Source organism: Annulohypoxylon truncatum, assembly GCF_022578515.1.
Source record: "Annulohypoxylon truncatum strain CBS 140777 unplaced genomic scaffold F4807scaffold_10, whole genome shotgun sequence".
Lineage (NCBI taxonomy): Eukaryota > Fungi > Ascomycota > Sordariomycetes > Xylariales > Hypoxylaceae > Annulohypoxylon > Annulohypoxylon truncatum.
This window is the reverse complement of record NW_025953796.1, coordinates 524669-541607: the sequence shown is the minus strand read 5'-3', so window position 1 is coordinate 541607 and position 16939 is coordinate 524669. Positions and strand designations below refer to the sequence as shown.

General features: G+C 49.0%; 5 protein-coding genes across 5 annotated transcripts; 3 read left to right on the top strand and 2 right to left on the bottom strand.

The window, feature by feature from the left end:
* Positions 1 to 1410: 1410 nt before the first annotated feature.
* F4807DRAFT_458849 (uncharacterized protein) lies at positions 1411 to 2298 on the top strand (the record flags this gene model as incomplete). The annotated part of the gene is made up of 4 exons (XM_048001273.1): positions 1411 to 1423; positions 1651 to 1830; positions 1920 to 1970; positions 2135 to 2298. The coding sequence occupies 4 exons, from the start codon at positions 1411 to 1413 to the stop codon at positions 2296 to 2298; spliced, it is 408 nt and encodes a 135-aa protein (XP_047855800.1).
* Positions 2299 to 3272: 974 nt separating this feature from the next.
* Positions 3273 to 4940, bottom strand: F4807DRAFT_31363 (Phosphotyrosyl phosphatase activator). The gene is made up of 2 exons (XM_047995098.1): positions 3753 to 4940; positions 3273 to 3700 (listed from the first exon to the last, which is right to left on the bottom strand). Exons 1-2 carry the CDS (start codon positions 4788 to 4790, stop codon positions 3347 to 3349), a joined length of 1392 nt encoding a protein of 463 aa, XP_047855799.1. The 5' UTR covers positions 4791 to 4940; the 3' UTR covers positions 3273 to 3346.
* A 184-nt stretch (positions 4941 to 5124) lies between these two features.
* On the top strand, positions 5125 to 7709 carry F4807DRAFT_419654 (uncharacterized protein). Its single transcript, XM_047997431.1, has one exon. The coding sequence runs from the start codon at positions 5298 to 5300 to the stop codon at positions 7560 to 7562; it is 2265 nt and encodes a 754-aa protein (XP_047855798.1). The 5' UTR covers positions 5125 to 5297; the 3' UTR covers positions 7563 to 7709.
* A 1080-nt stretch (positions 7710 to 8789) lies between these two features.
* F4807DRAFT_419650 (uncharacterized protein) lies at positions 8790 to 14100 on the top strand. The gene is made up of 4 exons (XM_047997430.1): positions 8790 to 12870; positions 12936 to 13091; positions 13226 to 13296; positions 13377 to 14100. The coding sequence occupies exons 1-4, from the start codon at positions 9469 to 9471 to the stop codon at positions 13426 to 13428; spliced, it is 3681 nt and encodes a 1226-aa protein (XP_047855797.1). The 5' UTR covers positions 8790 to 9468; the 3' UTR covers positions 13429 to 14100.
* Positions 14101 to 14502: 402 nt separating this feature from the next.
* On the bottom strand, positions 14503 to 16480 carry F4807DRAFT_31308 (cytochrome P450). Its single transcript, XM_047995089.1, has 3 exons — positions 15899 to 16480; positions 15482 to 15844; positions 14503 to 15425 (listed from the first exon to the last, which is right to left on the bottom strand). The coding sequence occupies exons 1-3, from the start codon at positions 16211 to 16213 to the stop codon at positions 14535 to 14537; spliced, it is 1569 nt and encodes a 522-aa protein (XP_047855796.1). The 5' UTR covers positions 16214 to 16480; the 3' UTR covers positions 14503 to 14534.
* Positions 16481 to 16939: the final 459 nt, after the last annotated feature.

Genomic DNA, 16939 nt, shown 5'->3' with positions numbered 1-16939 from the left:
TGCATACCGCTTGGCTCAGAGCTTATTTGGACCACCGATGACTGTTTGCGACCCGATTACGCTGAGCCACGAGGCGTTGTGGAAACTCTGATTGGGTTGAATCTTCTGTAGTCTTAGACCAGTTCGCCTAAGCTACAGAGCACGATGTATCCGATAAAGGACGTCTTGAATTCTTAGGAGTCACTGGAAGTTGTAGGAACCCGAAGATCGGCAACTCAACGATGAGGTTTCAATGGTGCACATAGTGAGCTTTATAGACAACGATTATTGGATTTATTAAGGCTTTTATATGACACTAAATCAACAGAGATACATCGTCTCTATTCAGTTTCTGAAGGATTTCACTGACCTCTGGCCTTCTGCCCCTCACGAGACTCAATCCTCTTTGTCTGATTTGGGGTTGTCGCCGACAAGGTGACAAAGTTGAACGCCGCGATGATACCTCGCAGATTTCCAACAAGCTTATCTTGCTAATTACCTGGCAGATCGGCGCTATTGTCGGGTTTAAATGAGTGCTAGCTTAGTAGGCAAACTACCTAGAGCTAGCTTGGCAGTTCGCTTTCGGAGGAGTAAAAATCCCTAATGAGAAAAAAGTTACGAGGTATCCTGCAAGCCACCTTGTCTGTCAATCTCAAATCTACCCCAGATCAGGATCAGAACGTCTTAGGTAGGTAACCGTAGGAACGCCTGCAGTGCTGGAACGTGCCTCCGTACCTACGTATGTGCAATATGTGATATGTATCATGTATGAGATACGGAGGTAATACCCAACGTAGTGGCGTACATGTAAGGAAAATAACGAAATTCCCGTCATCTTGGTAGGACTTGGTAGGACTCGGAAAAATTACCTACCGGTATCTATCTGTCTTCCTGGATCCCTTCTAGCCTTCTCTGTGTACGAGCTCCTACAGGTGATGTAGAAATTATGATGTGACTATTTCCAAACTGGCCTCTTGCAGCAGCTTAGCTTGGCCTTAAAAGCTGCAAGAGAACTAAAACCCCTGAGATTTCAGCGGCCTTATGGGCCTGGCCCCCTAAATGAGCAGCTTGACGGTGGCGCTGACTGGATCACTGTTAAATGTAGGGGGGCTCGTGCGTCCTGCATTGGATTGGCAACATTAGGCGCTAAAATGCCAGAACATGCGTTTCATGGGGGGACGCTGTCAAGGATGCAGCTCTGGCCCTGGCGCTGCTGCTTTCCACCTTATCGATTCTCCAATTTTAATCTCGACTTTCCCCCAAAACGCTCCTCTTACCTTTCTTCCTTTCTTGCGACAACAATAAAAGTCCACGTAACTCTTCGACAAACTACATCCGCCTCGTCTTAACTTTGTCGTCAAGCAACCTGGTCATCAAACAGAGACACTTCGAATACCTTTCTCTAATCCGTAACCATCCAATACCGCAATCATGCCTGGTGTTCGTAAGTGAACCCCTATGACTCTTTCCTCGATTCGTATAAGAGTGTAACGCGTACATTGGCCACGATGACAACGAATCATCCCGCCTCCGTTGAAATGCACGAATATTTCGTTCCGAGCGTTTGGCTCAAGAAGATGATATGGCGGGCTGTCGTTCTCCTTATCGCGATGTCCTCAGTACCTCGGTAGACTTGCGAAGGTTCATGCTAACATGGTTAATCCATCGCAGCGAAGGACGCTCTTGACAACTTGAAGGCCAAGCTTAAGAAAGTCTTCAGCAAGCCCAAGAAGACTAAGACCGCCGATAAACCTGCCGATAAGCCTGCCGACAAGCCCGCAGAGGCACCCAAGGCTGACGCTGCCGCCCCAGCCGCCGCCGAAGCCTCCAAGACTGAGGCTGCCCCGGCCGGTAAGTTCTCGATCCCATCTTCCGTCGAATCCCTTGTAGTCGCATACCAAAGGTATGGACGATCGAGCTCATGCTAACCGTTGAAATAGCAGCTCCCGCCGCCGCCGCCGAAGCTCCTAAGGCTGACGCTCCAGCTGCCGGTAAGTCCAACCCGAACCCCTCGTTTCATGCTCAAGGTGCACAAATGAGGTTCCCCGCGGGGGGCGCTTCTGCCGTGTTCCACACGAACAGTTTCGCTTGCGTGTCCGTTGGCTTGAGATGGGTATCGCAACGTGTAGCATCGCTAACAATTTCCCCGAAACAGAGGCTGCTGCCCCTGCCCCCGCCGCGCCTGCTAAGGCTGAGGAGGCCCCAAAGACCGAAGCGCCCGCTGCCACTGAGGCCGCTGCCCCTGCTGCTGCCCCAGCCGAGGCCCCAGCCGCCGAAGCTAAGCCCGCTGAGGAGGCCAAGCCCGCCGCGACCGCCTAAGCCCACATCGCCCGCAATACGCGTCGGCTTACGGTAACATCCGCTCGTATGACGAGTCCTAGATAAATTACAGTAGCTTAGTTGGACAGGTGGTCAGGATTGCCTCAATGGCATTGAACTAATAATATTTGTGCTTTTCTTTTTTGTGCCGGATTGGTTGAAGTGCGGAGGATATTCCCAGAGAGAGTTTTCGGTTTGAGAGATACCCAAAGTACCTAGTAGCTTCGAGAAACAATGGACTTTATTCTCGATCTAGACTGTACCTACGGATTGCCGACTATGGTCTTTATCGCGATTGCGATTTTATCTACACGTGATACCATTGGCGCTTGGGCCAAGTAGAATATCCCTTTTTGCTAGCGCTGAGAAAAGTCATACCCACGTGATTTAGCGTCCAGCTCAGTGAGCGTAGCAGGTCAGTAAGGAGAAGGAAACAGCCTGGGATATTTAAGGCCTTGGTTGACTTAGCTTATATAGTTCATGGTCTTTGAAAATATGATAAAGCTTCGTATTAGTTAAAGCATTCCAACATATGGGATATCAATTTTCAACAAGGCTTTAGACCCTAGAGTCCTATATTCTAGTTCAAAAGCCAAGGAGACAGATTATCAAGAGGCTTCTGACTTGAAACGACTCCATATTCAAATGAGCGAGTAGTAGCACGGTTGAGGTTTCATTGTAACCGTCTAGGTATGTAGTTAGATATACATCTACGTTACTCATGGTAACCACAATTCTACCTGTGATAAACCCTCCCACGATGGTATATCCAGAGGTGACAAACACTTTTCATCCCTCGGTCAGTGCTAGAGCAACATGTCTCCCAGATGTAAGATTGTTGGGCAGACACGAACGCTTGCTGCATCCTTGCTCGGGTTGTTGTCGTCACCTGAGAACCTGAGTAGGGTCGTAGTAAACTGCTGCCGCGTGAATTTTCTAAGCTCGGCAGCGAAGTGCTTGGAACCTATTCCTCTCACTCTGTTCGCGTAGGCAAACCTTGTCTGACAGCATGACCAACTTTCTTCTTGGAAGATAGTGAGTGGTTGATTTATCCACTTGGCCTATCGCTGGATCTTGCCCAAGGGGCTTGGGTGACTGCCGGTTCTCTACCTGGTACGCTTGATCGAGGTTGGGATGGTCTAGGTAGAGGATGTGCTGGACCCCACTGTGCTCGGGAATATGGAATTCCGGGAGGTTGAGCCCATGGCGCTGCTGTTCCGGCGGAAGCAGACGACGGCGGCGGCATTGACGTAGTAGAAGTGGGTTGGTTGGTCATGTGAACCGTGTTTTGAGGAGTCGTCGCATCGGGATCTTGCTTCCAGGAGAATAACGAGCCGAAAGGGAAATGCTGCACAACAGGAAACTTGGAAAGGACCTCGGCGTTAAACATCTTGATCATGCCCTATCATCTAATTAGCGGAAAGTGAAAACTATATCACCGAGATATCCCGTACCTTGTTGATTTTACCCCATCCGTCCTTGATGCCGGATATGTCAAATAAAATAGGGCTGTGCTCCCAGAATGGTCCTTTCTTGACATCGTTAATAAACCCAATCGCCGAGAAATACAAGTTCCTCTTCCTCTCTTGTTCGACATATTCAGCCTTTACTACTTGTGCGGGTTTGGGCGCTCGAAATAGTGATCCTTCAATCGGCATAGGTTCCGAGTCTGTGATAGCGCGACTGAGTTGCGCTGATCCATAGATGTACGGTTGAAACGAGTGATCATCTAGACCCCAGACACCATGAGACCCAGCAGGTTCCAGCGTGTATGTCAAGATCAGGCGCCTTACTACTCGAAGGTAGGGCTCGAAAACTCCAAGAACGATGCTACGCTCTATCTCACCCCCAGGCTTTCCATCCTGAAATGCGCCAAGCTTCCAGAGGCATCCAAGAAAAGCAAGAAAGCTTAACTCGTGGCCAGTTCCATAATCGAGTCTCTGGGCGCTCCCAAATCCTCCAAGTAGATACGCCGTAAGTTCGTCTACAGCTGTGGCACGGACTTTATTGCGCTCTCCTCCAAGGCCAAAGCTTAACACATTGTCAGGCACGAACTCTTTGAGAAGGTCTGCGACTCTTTCTTCTAGAAGTTGGTACCATTTCCGAAAACTGATATTCCCAAACCGTCTTGGTCCTTGGTCGGGCGGAGCCTCGTCGATATAAGACTCTATCTTAGCCAGCATATTCTGGAGCTTCCTTATAGACTCGACCGGTTGAGTCTCGTATTCCGAGCCGATTTGGAAAGTGCGAATCTTGTCTTTGCCGTCATCGCCTACGGACTTTCGCGGGCACATGGCACGGTTCAACTGCATGACAAATGTGCCGATGTCCCGGTAAGCCTTTGACTTCAGAAACTTGGGGACGTCGGGCCCATCGTTAATCTGTTTTACAGGTTTGATGAAGACGTGCTGGACTGAAGGATCCAACGTTTCTAGGACAGGGAAGCTGCCGGCGCCTGATTGAGGCGGTTGTGGAGGCGGGAGGGCCTCCATGTCATCGATTTTACTCGAATCTCGTAGCTATAGACGATAAAAAGGCCAATAAGGCGGAGAGGCGTGCAGACAAAATGAAATATAATAGAATGTCTCTTCTGTTGGTAAGGGTTCAACTAGCGCTGGTAGTTTTTAGTTACTGTAGGTATGAGGTAGCTGCGACATCTATATGCCCCGCCCCCACATCCAAGACCTTTTATCCAACTTAGAGCTTCAGCACGGACCGCATGACCTAAGTACGTACCTAACTATCCCGGGACTTGGAAGCTACAGGCCATATGGTCCACTTTTAATTAGGGCGTTAGGGGTCCCTCCTTCGCTGTTTATTGAGACTGGGATTTCTTCGCGACAGCCTCAAATTTCACAACCAACCCAATGGCTACCTTTAATTCTTCACTATGGTTTCAATTGCGGTTCCTTTCGTCTTTCAGTTTCAATCTGTCTCAAGATACCAAATCGTCAATTACGTCTCTATTCTAACTTTCATCCCATCTATTGACGAAAACGATGGTGGGGATTCGCAGTGGAGCTAGACCTAGAGCTCAACCTCACACCCAAGGCGGGGAGCTGGTTGAAGAGCATGAACTTAATCCCGAAAGTTCCGATGACGATAGCGAAGAAGAAATTCCTCATACCTCACCACCCAAATCCAAGATCAACCCAGGCATACGATCGTTAGACCACCGTCGAACTCGAAGCCAACAGCTTGACGACCAACTGCTACAGATTGGACAGTTTAAAAGACGAAGAATTGAACCTGCAACCAATCCCAGAAACGTCTCAAGCTCTGCTGTACACATAGCAAGAGCAACGACTTCTCGAAAAGAAAGTAGCAGTTCAAGCCCCGAGGATAGCTATGTGCGTACAGGGCTTGTGAATAGCCTTAATGCCGTACTGAGAAGGGAACCTAGCGGATCGCAACATGGGACGAGCCAGATAAATGGTAGGATTACCGCTCCAAACAATGGAAATGGCTATGCCAAATACACCCACGAAGATGATGGCAGACAGGAACAACAAGAACAACAACAAGAACATGTCGTTGCGGATACGTCTAGAGGTGACGAGAGCATTAGCGAGCATGAAGCGGCTTACCTACCAGCCACCGTCTTAGAGCATGATCATATCGTCCAAGATGGCCCAGTAGAGGATCAGGTTCAAACGGATATATGGGATGTACCTGTATCACCGGAAAAGTCACGAATTCTCAAGCAACCCGGTCCAGTTACTTCTTCAAGAAGATCGTCTCGACAAGGTGGGCGTGCTAAGAGGGTTGTACCGCGGCGTCGTTCTGAGCCGACGCGATCTTCTCAATCAAATGGGTCTAAGGCCGCCGAGAATCCGCGATCTTCGTCTCAAGGTGACCGCGTCCCTTCATTAGCGCCGATACAGTCAGAGGTCGAAGTTGAGCCACAGGTAGAGATAGATGAAGATGCCGAAGGTGACGAGGACTTCGGACACGTTGATAGATCCTCTCAAAGCGAAGAGAATTTGCCAGATACCGAACCACCTATCGAGGGAAGCTTTGGCCAGGACGTGGCAGATTTTGAAACCCAGTATCCTGAAGGGTTTAAAGGCGATGAAACTTACCAAGGCCCTGCTGAAGATGACGACATTGCTACGCACATTGACTCATATAGTCTCAAGTCGGCTCTTCAACTTATGCGCCATAATGCTTGGGGTGGATTAAGAACGGGATGGCATCGAAAGTCTTTTGATATTAACTCTTCAGAGACTAGATCTGTTCGATTTCTTCTTAAGTTGCTAGCAAAACTCGAGAGACTACTTATAGCAGCTCCAAAGGCACCTCAGCTCATGGAGCAAAACAAATTTCTGAACGATTATAGTGATCTCGTGGGCCACTATTTTTCAGAGATCAAATCTGCTCTTGAGTGTATTCGAGAGAAATACAAGCAAGGATCGACCAACACAAAACTACATAGCGATATCACTTCATGCGCCGTCCCTATGTTGTTCCACGTTCTAGTATCCGCGTGGGAATTAGGTGGCCATGATTGGAAGCGTACAACGTTTACGATCTCCACTATTGAGCTACTTGGGAAGACGGTTAGTTGGATCGGACTGCTGTATCGTCCGTTGCTTAGAAAGCTCACACAACAGCCACTTGATTCATCAAGAAAGGAATCAAAAACACAGCAGTTCCAAAGGGAGAAACGGGAAGAACTCGAGAAATATCGCAAGGACCTGGTTCGGATCATAGGAGATAGTATAGATGCACTCGAACGAGAAGAACGCCGACGAAAACGGGAGCATCAGATTTTACAACAGAACTTGATACGGCAGGAAGAGCTTGCAGCCCAGCGGAAGCAAGAAGAAGAAGCGCTGATGATGTCCATCAGAGAACGTCAACGGAGGTCACTAATGTCCATTCGGAGCACCCACACGCCGCTATCAGAATCGTCGAGACCGTCTTCTAGGCAAATGTCGTCGGCTTGTGAAGCACCCTCACGAGAACCGGCTCGAGTACGACCAGCTCAGGTACAACAATCTCGCCCGCATCGTAGTGGTTGGTCTCTTGAGGAGAGAACGTACCTCTTCAAGAAAATACAAGAATCATATCCTGACCTAGTAGACCTAGATGATATCCGATGGGATCTCAACAGGACCCTTGAGGAGACAGAGGTTATGGCAGAAGAGATTTTGGGGTTGATGTTGGAAGCTGTACATCCAGAACAAGCGAAGGCAGACAGAGATGCACATATCCATGAGGTTATGCAGGCTTACAGACGTACTTGGGGCCACGAGAAATGAACTACATTGCTGAATGAGACATCATGATACCCAGGTGCGATATTTACATGCTATAGCTATTCTGAGCTATTCAAATTCCATGCTTGAATTATATGATCGACTCCCGTATTTTCCGGGGTAGCTAAGCTACCACCTGCCTATCTACCTATTAGAAAGCTAGGAGGTCTTGATTTGCAGATGAGATGCCAGCACATCTCAACTATATATTACCTGCAGTGTGCATGATGCTGGGTCGCCAATTTTGTACAGCAGTTGGTCAATTCCACCCCGGTTCCGACCTTATCCCCGCGGTTTAAATGGCTCTAGACGCGCTCATGTTGGAGATATTTACGTACAGTTTCGTCATGGTAGGATCTCTCATTCGCTATTCCTGTCGACCAAAACTGCGAGATCGTGATAAGTAAACTGGTCCCTGGTCCCGGTCCTCTCTTTTCCTCTTCATTTGTCATAGAATTCCCAATCAAAGACTCGGCCGGGTTAATAAAGACCTAGAATTGACGATTGACTTTCACCAAGGTAACGGGTAGGCCCACTTAGATGAAGCGAGGATGTCAATGCCATGGATTAGAAGGTTTTGGGGACTTGTTAGGGATTGCAGCTTCTGAACTGACGTATCAACGCAAGCCGAGCCGAAACGACGTAGCAGAGCAACATTGCAATAAAAAGAAATTGATTGCGCATGTGGTCACGATCATTTCAAAATGTGGCACGATCTGCCTACATAGTACATGGTACATATGTAGAAATGTCAAGTTTGCTTTCGACTATCGAGACGGATGATTTCTTTTCGAAACTTTTCCAATCGTTACAGCTAAATTAAAGCTCTAAACCGAAACCTGAGATGATATGCTCTAGCCTTCTTTTTAGCTAGCTTTTAGCGACCTGTAAGGTGCCTGTATGTACGAACGATCTGGCTTCATTAGTGGGGAATTGGGAATTGGTGTGCGAAGCTGCAGGCCGAAAAAGCACAAGGACGGGGTGATAGCTCCAGTAAAGCTCTTGAGCTCTTATTGCTCAATGACACTGACCCGCTAGGACCCTTGTCAAACTCCTGTCCAGCCCCTGTAGAGACCCCTGTGATAGGCAATCCCCTCCAACAGTGTTTGCCTATCGGGGTTTAGCGTGGGTGCTTAGACAGCTCTGAGCCAGTAAGGAAGTCGGTCTTTTTGTGGCGGCCTTGGACGTTAAAGTAAAAAATCTCGGAGGTACATATGTACCTAAGTTAGGTTGTTCCCTTTTCAACCTTTTTTAACCCGCCCCCATTCGATATCTTTAATTCTCAACCTCCGTCAAGCTCACCACCACGAAGGATCTGGAATTACTAGATATCGTTGTTGTAAACAGGTCATACTCGTTCTTCACTTCGGCCCTTACAATTCCTCCATTTCTAGGTTCTTTCGTCAGCTGTTTGTCCGTGAACACTTGCGCCGGGTACGAACGGGCGTTACATATACCTCACTGGTTAATAATATTCTGTGGCGCTTAATTGATATCAAGGCAAGGAACTTGAAGGGTGAGAATAAAAAAAAGGAGGTTCGCAGAAGGTAGGTCAGTCAATACCCAAACCAGCCCACCAACCAACTACGCTTGAATCAAAACCCCCTCCCTTTTGTGACGTGTCGAGCATCGATACCGCGAATTATAGTTGATCGCGGTCTTAATGGATTCCTTGGTCAATGCGAATCTATGCCTTAGCATCCAAGCATCTTAGTCGTCATCTCTCCGCATCTGTAACCCTCAATTGCGTATTCGACAATCCCAAACTGTCGACCCAATCAAGCTAATAGAATTTGAATTATTAGTCTTATTTTGAGGGTTTTTCGATTTAGGACCACTTGACGAACGACCGATACCACTTTTTCTTTTTTCGATAGACGTAGCTTTTCACCTTGTAAATACCGAAACCATGTCTGACGGCGAAGGATTTGTGGAGGTCGCGCACGAAGACTCTCTTCTTTCAGGCGAAGACACCGCCGGCACTGCCGCGACCGAATCTTCACCCAAGTCCTCAGCCAAATCTAGCAATGGATCTAAAGCTGAGAGTGCCGCACCGGCAAAGCGCCCGGTTGGCACTACCGCTACCACTCGTCGTCCGGGAACGACTCCCACGGTCGCCTCTAAGACGACTGCGACCTCGGCAGCTCGTGCCGCTACTGGCGGTTTGACCAAGCCTCCCGCGCGCCCTCCTTCTGGTGCCACTGTCAAGAAGCCCGCTGGCACGACTACGACCCATAGGCCCCAGCCATCCATCTCGGAAGACGAGAAGAAGAAGCCCAGTATGACTTCTGCGGCGCGTCGAACTTCGACGGTACCTAGTAGCCTAACGTCGTCTCCGGGCAAGTCTGCCACAAGACCGACCGTTTCCAGCGCTGCTACCGCAAGGAAACCCTCGCCGGCAACTAGCACTCTAGCCGCAAGATCTGGTTCGCTCACCAAACCATCGACTGGTACCTCGGCGTCGGCACGGACCTCGACGGTTTCTCGACCCGGAGCTTCCAGTTCGACGATGGAGCCGAAGAAGCGAATCTCTAATGTCACTGGCTCGCCATCGGGCCCGACGAGGCATATGGCGCGCCCATCTACCTCGTCCGTAATGTCTTCCGCAGCGGCAAAGGATGTTGAAGACTTGAAGGCGAAACTTGCCGAGAAAGAGGCAGAAGTCGAGTTACTGAAAGGACAAGTTGCTTCCTCTCAAGCCAAGGTTGCAGAGTTCGAGGAAAAGATTAAGTCCGAGACAAATGGTGTCCAGGGTGCCGAAGATGCTCTGCGACAAGGACACGAAGAGCTCTTGGAGACTTTGAAGTCTACCCATGCTTCCGAAAAAGAGGCTCTGGGCACGAAGATCTCCGAGGCCCTTGAAAAACTTAAGATTGCCGAGGAGCAGCTTGAGGCTCATAAGAAGCAACTTACTGACCTGACTAACTCGCAAGAAACCAAAGAGACCGAAATCAGTGACCTCCAGAGTAAGATAGAGTCTCTCCAGCTTGACGCAAAGGACAGTGAAGGTGCTCTGGCTAAAGCGTCCGAGGAGCATGCTGCAGCATTAGAGGAACTTCGGAAGTCATTAGACGAACAGCACCAAGCCGCTGTTGAGGCCCTGAAGACTTCGCACGCGACTGAACTTGATCAGAGCAAAGCAGCTTCGAACGAGCACGATAAGGCCCTCGAAGAACTCAAGGCTGCTAATGAGTCATTGCAAAGCAAAGTTAATGAGTTGACCTTGGCGACGGAGAATGAAGACACCGCAAGCGCTTCCAAGCTCGCCGCGCTAGAGGCTGAACTTGCTGAGTTGAAGGCTGCTGCTGAGCAAGATAAAGCAGCGTTAGCGGCTTCCCAAGCTGAATTAGACGAAGTGAAGACGAAGCTGGCCGAGTCTCTCGCCGCCGCCGATGCTACAAATGAAGAATTAGCTAAGGTCAAGTCTGACTTCGCTAGCCTACAGGAGGAACTTGGGCAAGCCAAAGCAGATATGTCGTCTAGCGCGGATCTCGCCACCCAAATCAAGGAGTGGGAAGACAAGTACGAGAAGTTAAAGCAGGAACACAAGGTCTCAGAGGAGACGCATGAAAACCAACTAAAGCAAGTGTCCCAAGATTACGAGACCGAGATTGAGAGCCTGAAGGGCGACGCTTTCTTCAAACGCAAGTTTCATGTCCTGGAAGAAGAGCATAACGACCTGAAGACCAAGTACGACGAGTTAACTGGAACACATTCGACAGCTGTTGAGACCCATGCGACGAAACTGGAGGCTGCGATGGCCGAACATGCTGCTGCAGTTGCTGCCCTTTCTGCGAAGGAAGAGGAACACCAAAAGGCACTTGATGCATTACAGGCTAGTCATGCAATGGATCTAGAAAGCGCTAAAAGCGGCGCCTCTGCCGACAAGGAAGCACACCTGGCCGAGCTCGAAGCCCTGAAGACTAGCCACGCTGAACAGATCGAGATCTCCAAGGCTGAGAGTGCGGCTGCCCTTGCGAAGGAGTTAGAAGCTCTAAAGGCGGCTCATGCCGAGGCCCTTGATACTCATAAGCAAGAGTCGGATACTCTGGTCGCTGAGTTGAAGTCTAAGTATGCGCAGGAGCTTTCTGAGAAGGATGCAGATGGTAGCGCTCACGCTGCTCAGCTAGAGGTTCTTAAAGCTGCGGTTGAGGAAGCGCATGCCGAATTAGAGAAAACCAAGTCCAGCCATGCTGAAGAGCTTGCTGCGAAGGACGCTGACAGCAGTGCCTACGCTACTCAGTTAGAAGCGCTGAAAGTGTCTCTCGAGGAAACACGCGCGGAATTGGAGAAGGTCAAAGCTACTCATGCTGAGGAGCTTGCTGCTAAAGAGGCTGATGGAAGTGCCTATGTCACTCAATTAGAAACCTTGAAGACGGCAGTCGAGGAAGCACAGGCAGAATTAGAGAAAGCTAATGCGAGCCACAGCGCTGCCCTCGAAGCTTTTAAGAAGGACTACGACGATGCGCACTCTGCCGAGATCGAGAAATTGATTACGATGCAGTCCGAAGCGGTGGAAGCTGCGAAGAATGACGCATCAGGCGCTCACAAGGAGGCTATTGAAGCTCTTGGAGCGAAACACGCCCAAGCCATCGAGGAGTTGACAAAGGAACACGAGGAAAAACTCTCCGCGGCAACAGCCGAAGCATCTAAGCATCTAGCTGCTGTGACAGAAAACGAGACAGCATTGGTGGCCGTAAAGGAGGCTTTGGCTAAGGCCGAGGAACAAGCCGCGGCTCTTGAAGCTGAATTAGCTGATGCCAAGGCGAAGACCGCTGAGCTTGCTAAAGCTCATGCGGAGTCTGAAGAGTTGCACCAAAAGCTTGCAGAGGCGAAGATGAACAACGTGGAGCTCATGGCCGAGCTTGACGCCGTGAAGAGTCAAAGGGCAGATACTTCTGCTGTAGACGCATTGAAGGCTGAACTCGAGGAGCTTAAGAAATCTCATGCCGAGGAAATAGCAGCTGCTAAGGAGACGTCTGCGAAGTCTGCAGGTGACTTCGAGCTGCTCCAAAAGAACCACGATGCCGTGAAGGCAGACTTTGAATCCTTGAAAGAGCAACTAGAGGCAGCCAAGCAAGATGCTCTCATCGCGCAGAAAGACCTCGAAGCGCATAAGAACGACGTGGAAGCTAAACTGAAGAATCAGGAGGCCGACTACAAGGATATGTACGACAATTTGTCGACCATAGCCGAGGAAGAGCAGAAGAAGAGGGCAGCAGCTGAGAAGGAAGCATCTGACATCAAGTCAAGATTTGCGGAGATGGAGGCCCAATTGAAGGTCAAAGATGCAGAAATCGCCGAGGCACTGGTACGTTCGCCATTCTAAAGATTTACCATATGCGTTTATGGGATGATATGCTAACTAAATAGTAGGCCAAGGCGGCTCTGTCGCCAACAAAGAAAGGTCTGTCAGCAAGCAGATTCGCCGACGGCGAGAACGGAGCGAACGAGAAGGATACCGACTCAGAGGCTACCGCAGCTGCAGGTGAGGAGCAGGAGCCTGACCATTCATCGGCTGCGATAAGCGCGGTGCGCAGAACCCTATAAACTGTTCTTGCTTGCTTGCTTGCTAGTCGCAGCACGTCCCCTTTACTCCTACACTTCCCTATGTATTTTTATATCAGTCATTTACAGAACGATAGCTAATGGGACTTTAACAACAGCTGGCACAAGTTAATTTATCTCTCAAGGGCTTAAGGGCCATCGATGACGAAATGAAAGACCAGAACTTGCGGTATGTATATCCTCCGTCTCACACATGATGAAGAGGCTTTCAATGCGTTGAATGAACGAAGAGACTAAACTTAAGTACAGCATGCTCAAGTCAATGACAGAGGCCCACGGGGTACCTCAGAACTCGGGTTAAAATCACGTCGATTATTCATAACGACTATTTCCTCCTCAGTCTTTTATACTACTCAGTACGACCGACTACGAACTTCACCCTGTTTTTACGAGAAGTGAAATACGTCGACCTAATTCGACATATCCGAGGTCACGGCTTACGCTACGGACGTCAGACGGTTATTCTCTCTTACGGGCAGCAACGCGCAATGCGGACACGCCACCTTCTTTCGCCCCCTCATCTGCGCTCTCGTCTGTTCGCTGCAGGCAGAGTCAGGTTTACGCTGTTGTTGGGAATTTGTTCTATAATTCGGAAAACCAGACACGCTTTGTAATGAATATATTTTTCAAGGGGTTTCGGTCTCAGATACCTATGCTTAGGTAACCTGGTAGGCGGCGCGACATTCTTTTTTCCCCGTCCGCCGTCTCACGGACCGCGAAATGGGATGAGAAGAAAGGGGAAAGTTGTATGTATCAGAGCTGCGGCAACGTAATGTTGGAGGAAGATTTAGTTGCTTTCATCTCTTTTTTTTTTCTCTCTCTTTACCGAGGACTACGTGGATAATTGTAGTAGTTCCTCGTTTAGTCGAAGTTTGAAATGGACGATACCCCTTTTTTCTCCTGCATAAAACCAGCCTTTTTTCAGGGGGCAATTCGCAGTCACAGTTCGCAATTTTAAGTGCCATGAGATTTGTCTTTGTGACGCCACATCTAAATCAATTCTATACCTAGTACGTTTATTTGCAAAAAGTGAGTCTAAAGTTTTGAACATTATATCCATACCTATCGACGTGTTCGATCAGAAAACATTCTAAAAATTTGATAAAACCCATTACGCACTTCCGGACCTAAACACACGACGCACTTGGTATGTATGTATGTACGGAGCATACATTTTACCTAGGTAATTATTTAGACCATTCGCTCACTCCCTTTTCCAACACCACCGGCTACGCCGCGGCCAATTTCTCGTTATCTGCGGGCTTCACCAAGTCCCGCAGCTCGAACATGGTCTGGAAGTTCGATTGCTTGACGAACCACGCGTTTGTGAGCTTCCACTCTTGATTCGGGTCTTTGAATTGGATCTGCGCGCCACGGTAAGCATTGGCCATATCTCATGATATCAACTCAAGGAACAAGGGGGGGGGAAAGGTAGGTTGGGTTACTTACGTCGAACCGCCGAAGCAGACTAGGCACGACCTTGTATATTTCCAAGAGACTGATGTTCTTGCCAATACATGTGCGAGATCCCATACCGAATTGGAACATCATGCCGTTCATCTCGCGAATGCGTCGTTCCTGCTCGGCCTTTTCTTCCCCCTTTAATTTCTCGTCGACGAGCCACCTCTCTGGTCGGAAGTCGTCCACGTCCTCCCCCCAAATTTCGGGGCGGCGATGAATGATCCACGCAGAGCAGCCGACGATAGTCCCGCCTTTGACATATTGACCCGCAATTTCGGCACCAGGCTCGGGCACGATACGCTCGAGAGGCAGGCCTGCGGCTGGGTGTAGCCGGAAGGCCTCTTTAATACAAGCGTCAAGGTACGGTAACTTCTGACTCTCAGTCCACGTTACGAGGCCCGTTTCGTAGTCGCTGAATACACCGGATAGAGAAGCATCATCTAACTCCTTTCTCAATTTGGCAAACGTAGACGGGTTGCGTAGTAGATAGTAGAAGACACTTGCTAATGAGATGGCTGTGGTTTCAGACCCAGCAAATGCCATAGATACAGCCATTGTCTGGACTAGAGTGTCATTCATAAACTCGGGCCGAGCCTCACGCGCAGCGAGAAATTTAGACAGCAAATCGGGCGATTTGGCCTCGGCTTTACCCTCCGTGGAGACTGGAAGAAGAGGCTTAGAGGGGTCACCTGAGAGATTAGGGCCCAAACGCTCAGCCATGCGAGCTCGTGCGAAACGCGCTACAGGAAAAGTAGCATCGATGAAACCCCATTGAGAGAGTTTAAGGTAAATGGGGTTCTTGAGGAAAACGCGGTCGAGCCACGGTATTTGGCCAATCTTATCAGACGTGTTAGCTTCCTTTCATATTTCAAGTATCCGAATCTCCAACATACTGGCGCGACATAGAGAAACAGATTTCCCAAGTATCCTACTATGCCGTCAATATCTTCGTTCTTCTCGACAAATCCGTGGCGTTTGCTATAAGTAATCTCCCCAATTACGTCGAAGGCGTAGAATTGTAGCCATTGAGTGAAATTACATCCTTCTGGGTTACCAGCAAAGAGTTTCTCCGTCTGTTTGAGGAATAGTTTTGTCGTATTATCAACAAACGGCTCATATTGGACGAGAGCTGACATCGCAAAAGCTGAGTTGACACATCGTCTGAATTGTGCGTGAAAATTATTGTCCGTCGTGCTAAAAAGCGACGCGAGCGAATCTCCCTTGACTACCGACTGCTGAACAACATAGAAATCGGACTAAAAAGTCGGCGTTAGTAGTTCTCATCAGGAAGCCATATTTAGGACTCCTACCTTTACGAATCCCTTATTAAGACCGTATATGGATTTGAGGGCCTTCGGGTTTGCAAAGGACAAAGTATTAGGGCCTAAGCGCACGATGTCACCATACTTCGCATGCAACTTCCGGTGCGTTATGTCAGGCCGCTGGCCGTAGACATCATATAATCGCCACCAGTCCGTCAACGAAGCCAGGAAAGGGCCCGGGTATTTGTTCAGCCCATTATGATATCGATTCCTAACTAGCCACGCAACAATAATTGATACTGTTATTGGCAGCCAGTAGTGAGCTACGAAGCTCCCAAACACGGAGTTCTCAAGACTCAGCATTGCCTCGAGCTATCATTTGCTCTTATACAATGAGTTGAAGCTTGAAAAAGATTTGTAATGGAAAGTTCCTTGATTTCCTAACGGTAGGAAATATGTAAGCAAAACGTTACAAGGTTATTGAAACCCCTGGGCTCTCTGGGCTGTCGAGATCGAGGACCGCCGACTTCAGAAATACAGCTAGCGGAAGTAACCCGGTTATCCTTACAATCTTTAGAGGAGGTTAGAGGTAGAAGCGCCGCAAGCCGAGTATTAGAAACTGCTGACAATGAGTGCCAGGGTGGGTATATATGTGAACCTATTTGTCGGTTATCCCGTAGGCAACTCGGCGTTGTCTTATAATCTTCTGCGAGAGGTAGATTCCCGGTACCCACGGCTAGCCTATTCGACTAGCATGGCGATAGGCGAGCGATGGTTTTAAGGTACACTTGTACTTAATATGAAATACAAAAGGACCGTTATGCTTGTAACGGCAATTCAGAGCGCCGGATCAGCTCTTCAAAACTCGTAGCCCTTACAACATTTGTCCCATACGCGCTCAGAGATCCCGCTCGTAGCCAGCTAGGCTATCAGGGATCCTAAGCCTCTGGGGTCCCCGCCGACCCACCGATGAGGAAAAGGGGGGGCCGTTAGCTCCGCCAACAGACGAAGTGCCTGGTTTTAGTGCTGAAATAAAGAGGAAACCCATGACTGCCAAGTTGGTAGACATGTGTATAGCTCGAGTTTAGA

Bases quoted from the DNA above. Each gene is read 5' to 3' on its own strand.
- F4807DRAFT_31363 (XM_047995098.1), bottom strand. From the start codon at position 4,790: ATGGAGGCCCTCCCGCCTCCACAACCGCCTCAATCAGGCGCCGGCAGC. The intron at 3,701-3,752 runs GTACGGGATATC...ATTAGATGATAG, and splicing joins GATGGGGTAAAATCAACAAG to GGCATGATCAAGATGTTTAA.
- F4807DRAFT_419654 (XM_047997431.1), top strand. From the start codon at position 5,298: ATGGTGGGGATTCGCAGTGGAGCTAGACCTAGAGCTCAACCTCACACC.
- F4807DRAFT_419650 (XM_047997430.1), top strand. From the start codon at position 9,469: ATGTCTGACGGCGAAGGATTTGTGGAGGTCGCGCACGAAGACTCTCTT. The intron at 13,092-13,225 runs GTGCGCAGAACC...CTTTAACAACAG, and splicing joins CATCGGCTGCGATAAGCGCG to CTGGCACAAGTTAATTTATC. The intron at 13,297-13,376 runs GTATGTATATCC...ACTTAAGTACAG, and splicing joins ATGAAAGACCAGAACTTGCG to CATGCTCAAGTCAATGACAG.
- F4807DRAFT_31308 (XM_047995089.1), bottom strand. From the start codon at position 16,213: ATGCTGAGTCTTGAGAACTCCGTGTTTGGGAGCTTCGTAGCTCACTAC. The intron at 15,845-15,898 runs GTAGGAGTCCTA...CCGACTTTTTAG, and splicing joins TTAATAAGGGATTCGTAAAG to TCCGATTTCTATGTTGTTCA. The intron at 15,426-15,481 runs GTATGTTGGAGA...ACGTCTGATAAG, and splicing joins TGTTTCTCTATGTCGCGCCA to ATTGGCCAAATACCGTGGCT.